At 49.0% G+C, this 7,837-nt stretch overlaps 1 protein-coding gene across 1 annotated transcript; it reads left to right on the forward strand.

Annotated features, from left to right (window-relative positions):
* The first annotated feature begins 284 nt into the window (after nucleotides 1-284).
* On the forward strand, nucleotides 285-4,134 carry LOC144169167 (cuticlin-3-like). The gene has a single exon (XM_077698197.1). It carries the CDS (start codon nucleotides 388-390, stop codon nucleotides 1,798-1,800), a length of 1,413 nt encoding a protein of 470 aa, XP_077554323.1. The 5' UTR covers nucleotides 285-387; the 3' UTR covers nucleotides 1,801-4,134.
* The last annotated feature ends 3,703 nt before the right edge of the window (nucleotides 4,135-7,837 follow it).

Here is a 7,837-nt window from a genome sequence, read left to right on the forward strand (position 1 = left end):
ATGCAGCTGGGATATTAGTGCAAATGTACTGTTCTTGGCCGAAATCTTCGCGCATGCTGATTCTTATGCCTTTCTTTGTCACAGGTGTGGGCCAAGGAGATCGACAAGGCGCAGGACCTGCAGCAGGAGGAGACGGCACATATCCCAGCCGAGCACCGCGGGGGTGGCGGCTACGAGCCTCCTGAGCCGCCGCAGCAGCGGCCGCACCACGAGGCGTCGGCTGGCCACGTGGCCGCTGTGCCGGTCATTCCGATTCACGATCACCACGGTGATCACCACGGCGATCACCACGGCGATCACCACGGTGATCACCATGGCGACCACCACGGGGTGGCGGCCGTGGCGCCACAGGACCCGGGTGACCCGTGGCCGCTGGGCCGACCGGACATGCCGCAGATTAAAAGCCTGAACGTCAAGTGTGAGAAGAACCACATGAAGGTGTTCTTGGAATTTGACCGACCCTTCCACGGAATGATTTTCAGCAAGGGTCACTACAGCGACCCCAAATGCGTGCACCTGCCACCGAATACCGGTCACATCGCAGTCAACTTCGACATCTTCCTGGGTAGCTGCGGCATGTCGAGCAGCCAGCAGGGTGGCTACGACAACCTGGGCAGCGGCGTCTTCATTGAAGACACCATCATAGTTCAGTACGACCCACAGGTGCAAGAGATCTGGGACCAGGCGCGGCGGCTACGCTGCACCTGGTATGACTTCTACGAGAAGGCTGTCACTTTTCGTCCCTTCAACGTCGACATGTTGGATGCCGTGACAGCAAACTTCCTGGGCGACAATATCCAGTGTTGGATGCAGATTCAAGTGGGAAAGGGCCCTTGGGCCAGCGAGGTGGCGGGCATTGTGAAGATCGGCCAGACCATGACTATGGTGCTAGCCATCAAGGACGATGAGAACAAGTTCGACATGCTGGTGCGCAACTGCATAGCGCATGACGGCAAGCACCAGCCCATCGTGTTGGTGGACGAGTACGGGTGCGTGGCGCGGCCTAAGATAATGAGCCGGTTTCAGAAGATTAAGAACTTCGGTGCGTCGGCATCTGTCGTGTCGTACGCATATTTCCAAGCCTTCAAGTTCCCCGACTCGATGAACGTACACTTCCAGTGCGTCATCCAGGTATGCCGCTACGAATGCCCCGAGCCCAAGTGCGATGGCGACGCCGCGCTGGGTGGCCACTACCTGCCGGCCCCACGTGACCCTTCCTCGGCGTACTCGGAGCAGAAGGCACACTTCGTCAAACCGTCCGAATCGCAGAAGCAGACCGTATCCGTGACCAAAAAGCAGGGCGCCGTGACTGTATCCACAGACCCGCCCAAGGAGAACCCGCCGCCCGTCTTTTACAACCGACAGGGCGAGCAGCTGCCTAGTGACAACGACGTGGTGCATTCGAACACCGGCTACGCAATCGCCCACACGGGTGGCATGCCACGTTCGCACGACGCACGCCGGCGCCGACGAGAGGTGGGCGCCGACGCGACCGACATCCAGACGCAAAAGGTGATCCAGGTGGTGGCTCCCGGCGACGTGGCCTTCAACCTGCCGACCGGAGACAACGACACCCTGGTCGACGTGTACAGCAGCCGCTCAGCCTCTGCCGACGGGAACATCTGCATCTCGCTCCCCGGCTTCGCCGCTGGCCTCATCGTTCTCTTGCTCTTGCTCATCGTGTCGGCGCTGGTCGCGTCGTTCCTGTTCGTGCGCGTGCGCCACGTCGCCAAGAACCACGACCAAATCATCTCCTACGACAGTCCAGAGTTCGTCAAGGTCGCCATTACACCTCAGTGAGATGGCAGCGGGTTATCTCCGGCACAGCGCACTGTTCCCCGCCGGTCGAGCAGCATCGAGTGGTGTACACTTAGTGGAACGCGTAAGCGCCGACACTTGGTGCCCACAAAATCACGAGCTTGTGCGCGAACCACGGAGTGACCACAGCTTGAATCGGGAGCAAGAGCACAATGCGATAGAGCTGACTGATCTGCCTCGACAGTATCACTTGGCCAGTCGCATTTAGACTAACGAGGTCGCGGCGAAGAATAGTCATTATTTTTGCGACGACCTGATGTCGCGCGGCCCGGAAGCAAGCCGAGCAAGCCATAAAGTGCGCTGAAAGATCGTCTGTCACGAAGCCACGCAAGATTTTTTTCTTTCGGCGACGGCATTCACACCGAGCGCCGAGTGGTCTTGAGAACCTCTTTTGCTTCGGGCATTTTTCTTCGGAGACCTTGCTATGCGAAATGATAGTATAATTAATTTCCGGAATCGATGTCTCCGTCCAGATTTGCGTGGCTGTTCATTAGAGGCAGCTGACATTCTTTTGTCACGACATTACCTACTCCAAGCCATAAACAATAAGAAATCAGGCAGTGTAAGGCAAGTAAAACTCCTTGCGGGGTTTAAGGAAACAAAAAAGCTCCGATACCCCATAAACGTAACACGCGCAAAAAAAACGGAGTGAACTGGTGACGATAACTGTAAAATACAGCGTCCGTGAGCCTCCGCACACGAAGTGACATTTCCAGTAACTGACGTGGATGAGTAATTTATGGTTGTATGCATACATAGCCTGTAGGTGCTGCTTGACTATCGAAAGGCTGCATAAAATCAAGTCACTCTTGAGAAGGCCACCGGGAGAGGCGGCTGTTACTGTCGTTTTGTGCTCAGGGACAGCATACTGTTGTTTTTAGAGCAGCTGAGTCGTGCACGACAGGTGTAATGCACTAGGGTAAGTTGCGCTTATGACAGCTTTGTTGCGTCTGGCAAATATTAGTCACCTACTGACGCGCACGCACCAAGGCCTTTCCATATGTTTGCTGACATCCTTTTCTATTTGTACAGACGTCCGCTATGGCTGTGCGTGCTGCAGTACGCGTCCTCGCCCGTCCGTGCTTCGTTTTGTAACATATTTATTCCGTGTTGACGAGACCACCGTGCTATTTTGTTGTTGCAAGCATATGCACATATCCTGTTGTTGAAGTTGATGGACACTAATCGTCAATAGTGTTGCACCATGGGACCTGGACTTTTAGTTTTGCGTCCTTCTTATCTGAATGCATTGTTCCTGAACGTGTGTGTGCGTGTGCGGGTATCTGTGTGTGTGCGCGCGAGTGTCCTTGTTGGATATACCCGCTATGTGTATCTACCCCATGTATTTTAGTTTTAGATATGCGCAGTGCAGCTTATTGCTCGGCATTCTGAAACAGGCACGGGATTCTGTCTGCACGCCTCGATAAGCAATTGTCGAGGTCTGGAAGCACGGGTGCATGCAGACACTTCAGCACCGCTCCTCCTCTACAAGACCGCATTCGTGGGGTTCTGCTTACGGCGCAGCAGTGTGGCAGTTCACCTCTAATCGGCGTGACGTGAGAAGCATGAACCCTGCCACGAGCCGCATCAACTCGCTGTCATCACAAAAGAACGCAACATTCAGCAAGGCGCTCATGTGTTTTACCTCCAGCAAACATGACGGTGATGCTGGGCGTGTAACAGACGGTCGGTTTTTATTTTTTGTCCCACGTGGCATTCCATTTTCTTCCAAACAAGCAGCAGCCTATGCCAGAAGTATAAACTGGGCCCTACAAGCCATCTTAGACAAACTACACTGTTTCCGCTACGCCTGTTTGGATCAGTTTTGTTGTGCGTATGAAACGCCAACGCCACAGGCATAGACCTTTGTTAGCTCTTATACATAAGCCGAAATATGCCCTGCCGCGAAAGGGGTTTTGGTGCAGTTGGTATTTTTATAAATGCTGGCCGATGAACCTCATTCATTCTTCCTAAAGACATCATGGAAGTTGGGAGGATTTCTCTGCTGTAAGGCGATGCGGGTACGGCAGTTGTATTTTTGTGCTGCACGGGCGCGCTGCTTAATGAACTGCGTGCCCAGTCAAGTGGCCTCCTGTATAGCGTGGGTAACGTTGCCACGTGCCTCTAAACGCTCTGCACTATCACGTTCTTGCCTTACCCCGCTGAGAAGCTGTGAATGTTGAGAATACTTTTTATGGTTACGTAATTTTTCTTCAAACACGTGTACGTGCACTTGGAGTGACTCTACAAGACCTGTGGCTTGGCTAGACTGCAATAATGTACAGTCTCAAGTTGGTTTTGCGACGAGGATTCTAAAACACGGTAGCATATAAGTGCAGTGAGATGGTGTCGATTTACTTTAATAAATACGAAAAGCAATGACTTACGCTTGTTTTCTGTGTCGAAGAGTGCCTTATTGCGTCTTTGAGTTAAGGATCAAGGTACAACTCTGTAAAAGAGTTTTGCCTTGAACTGCGGCTCAATAACGTTTATTCACCTACGAATTAATGACACAGGCGTGTGAAATTATTTGAAGTTTCTGCCAAGCAGTGTGCCTGAGCCGTGGGTTGCGACCTCTTTGTTTACATGAAAATGTTATTCTGATATTTTGGCGAATTCCGATCGAATGTCGCTCAACACACTGTCTCGAGTTTTTATGCGAGTTTTGATGTAAATACTGCTGATTTTGCTGGCAAATTGTAATCACTTGTCTCTTTGACGCGTTGACATTCCTCTACACGTAATGTTTATTTCAACAAAATTTCGTGTCCTCTCGTGTCCTCTCAAACAATTTACTGCACACAGGGGTTAATTGGCAGGGATCGTAGCGTTAAAGTACCAAGTAGAGGAAAGATAGCTAACGCAGTTTTTAAGCAAATGTACTGCTGTACGACGCTATAGCAGCCGTTCGCTGCTCTTACAGTGACACTTCTCTACCAGTCTTCTTCAGCGACGATGCAGTAAATGATAAGTCCGCTTTTAGCAGCCGGACTATGCTGTTGGCGACTTCTATGCATTACGAAGACAGTTATTTACTTAATAATCATCTCTGCGTCACAATTAGTGCTCCATATGAAGGAAAAGGGGGTGGGGACTTTGAACCATGCCAACAGCAATCAGCGGCCCCTGAGTAGTCCGCCTTCGAACCCATGCAAGTGAAGATCAAAAGAGTTGGTGTGTTGCCTCGCACTGGAAAAGCAGGCTCAGGCTAAAAAAACAGTTAGGCTAACCAAAGGCTATAATTTGGTTGACTTCTCTGCACTCAGCAAATTGGAAAAAACGACCAACAGAAGCGGTGCTATTACCAAAATACGCACTTCCGTCTAGTAAGCGTCACACCACAAGGCTATGAGTAGTGGGTATACAGCAAATTAGCTACAAATGATGCCCACACACACGTTGGAATGAACCGCAAACGGAAAAATTTCAAATGTGAATGCAGAAACTTTAACACTTAAGTACAATAACCACATTTGCTATGTAGCCTTGCGTTGTATCACGTTTACGTGGAACAATGGCTAAATTTTTTCGCTCTTGTTGTTTAAAGTTCGTGCTATCTGTCATTCCATAAGTCGTATACCTGAAGAAGGTGCAATATGATTGAACAATTTAAATATGTCATACCGCATCACTGAGACGACCTGTAGAGGAAGGCGGCGGAATATTTGACACCACTTGGGTTTCGTCAGTGCGTGCCGAAATCGTAAATACAGTAGAACCCAACCGGGAAACAAAATCGCGGTTTCCTACTGTGCAGCAGACAGTTTAGCCACTACAAACCCGTTATCGTGTATAACTGACAGTGAGGCCTGTTGTAGAGAACATTTTAGCTAAGTGCTAACTTTCCAGCAAATTACAGACGACAATACTAAGTAGAAGGCACTTAGTGCTGTCATTACTTCGGGCAAATAAAGTGACTGTAGCAGCAATGTTACCTTTCAAGAATGGTGTGTATTAAAATACTACTTTCGGTTGTTATGTATGTATACATAACATCTGCAGCACGGTTATGGGTATAAGAAATAATTCCCATACACTGGCGTACACAGGGAGGGGTGTCGAGAGGCCAAAACTTACCCTCCACCCCTTCTGTTCTCTTCCCCCTGAAATTTCACAGTTGGAGGATGGATGGGGCCCTGACTCTGCGTATCACCAAATAACAACTAATGGTACACATTACAGCGAAGCTATTAGCCTCTCATAGGCGCATATTTTTGCGTCGTCTGAGGGTAGAAAGGAGCTAAAAGCGAGCCAAAATACAAATTAGCAATACAAAAAAGTCAAAAAGGGAATGAACATGGCACAGCCGCTCATTTGCAACCAAAGGTCAAAAAGAGCCCTTCTCGATTGGCTTGCGTGTCGGAGACCACGTCAACACCTGAAACGTGAAATCTTCAAGGTCATTCCACTAAATTATGTGCAGGAAGCAGCAGATTACGTGGACACCGTCGACCAGCGAGACGTGGAAGGTGTAGCGCGAAGGAGGAACGGAGGGTGGTGGTTATAGACCGAGTAGCGCGGCTTCTTACAAGTGGTGTGGTCGCAACGGCCATCATCTGCCGCATTGGGAACCATTCAAGGACGTTTGCAACTTAGCTGGAAGAGTTAGCTGCAAACAATCTTGCATACTGATGTATTTTGTTAACATGTAGTACATAGTGAAATAGTCACTGAATGCTTTTTTCTCCAACAGCTTCACTGGCTATCCATTTCTGTAGGATAGGATCGCTCCTCAGATTTTTTGCATCAAGCTTGGCACCAAGCTTACGAAGCTTTGGTGCCTTCTCTGCTCACGACGAGTAGTCGTTCTTTATTACTAGTCAATAAAAATGAAGAGGAAGAAAACAATATTAAGTTCAGGTACAATACAACCATCGCGTCCCGAAGTTTGTTTTCAATTGAGTATTGATTATTAGCTGGCTGAGGCCTTCTTATTTGTCGAGTTGCCCTTTTTTCATGCCTTCATGATGTCCCTTCACTCCCTTCATGCTGTCCTCCTTTAATGTTGCCCCCTCCCCCGCAGAAATGACGTCCTGAATTTGCAATTGTTTCCACGTTAGGTAAACTTGGAGGCTCATTAAGAGGCTTAAGCTTAAATTGAGGACGACTCTGCGCGCAATGGAATGGAAAATGATAGGTGTAACATTAAGGGACCAGAAGAGAGAGGAGTGGGTCAGGGAACAAACGCGTGTTAAGGACATATTGGTAGAAATTAAGAAGAAGAAATGGGCGTGGGCAGGGCATGTAATGCGAATGCAAAATAACCATTGGTCATTAAGGGTTACAGAGTGGATCCCTAGAGAAGGCGAGCGTGGCAGGGGCCGGAAGAAAATTAGATGGGCAGATGAGATCAAGAAGTTGTCGGGGATAAATTGGCTGCAGTTAGCACAGGACCGGGATAATTAGAGAATAATGGGAGAGGCTTTTGCCCTGCAGTGGGCGTAGATAGGCTGGTGGTGATGATGATGATGATGAAGAAGAAGAAGAAGAAGAAGAAGAAGAAGAAGAAGAAGAAGAAGAAGAAGAAGAAGAAGAAGAAGGTGTGCAGTTAAGAACTACAGTTCACGTTTGTAAAATATAATTCATAAACACAAAAAAGAACTGAAACCTGTCCCTAGCTCCATCCCACGCAATAATATCTAGCACACTATGACACCACGAAGCACTCCGATGGGCTTCTAGCATAAGCATATGAACTGCTATTATGTGTACTAAGCATAGAAAAAGGTGAATGGGCTCCCCATGGCGGTGGAATTAGTGTGCTGAGGGAAGTTGTCCTCTTTGACCACGTTTGCAGCTATATAACATTGCGCAGACAGACGATAAAAAGTGTTTTGGCTGAATTTTAGAAACGCCACGAAAGTACACCGACTCTCAGCACCAATAAAGCATGAGTGACTTGCGCTGGCTCTTGAGGCACTGACGACACGAGTTGTGTCGCGAAATGAAATCAGCAAGATGAACTTGGAGGAATTGTCTCGGGACGATTCGAGGCAATTTGAAGTTTCCGCAGAAACAT

The sequence above is a fragment of the Haemaphysalis longicornis genome, unplaced genomic scaffold, assembly GCF_048455015.1.
Source record: "Haemaphysalis longicornis isolate Haplotype H1 unplaced genomic scaffold, Haemaphysalis longicornis Haplotype H1 scaffold_1, whole genome shotgun sequence".
Lineage (NCBI taxonomy): Eukaryota > Metazoa > Arthropoda > Arachnida > Ixodida > Ixodidae > Haemaphysalis > Haemaphysalis longicornis.

What these genes read in the sequence shown, in the direction of transcription:
- LOC144169167 (XM_077698197.1), top strand. Translation starts at nt 388, where the DNA reads ATGCCGCAGATTAAAAGCCTGAACGTCAAGTGTGAGAAGAACCACATG.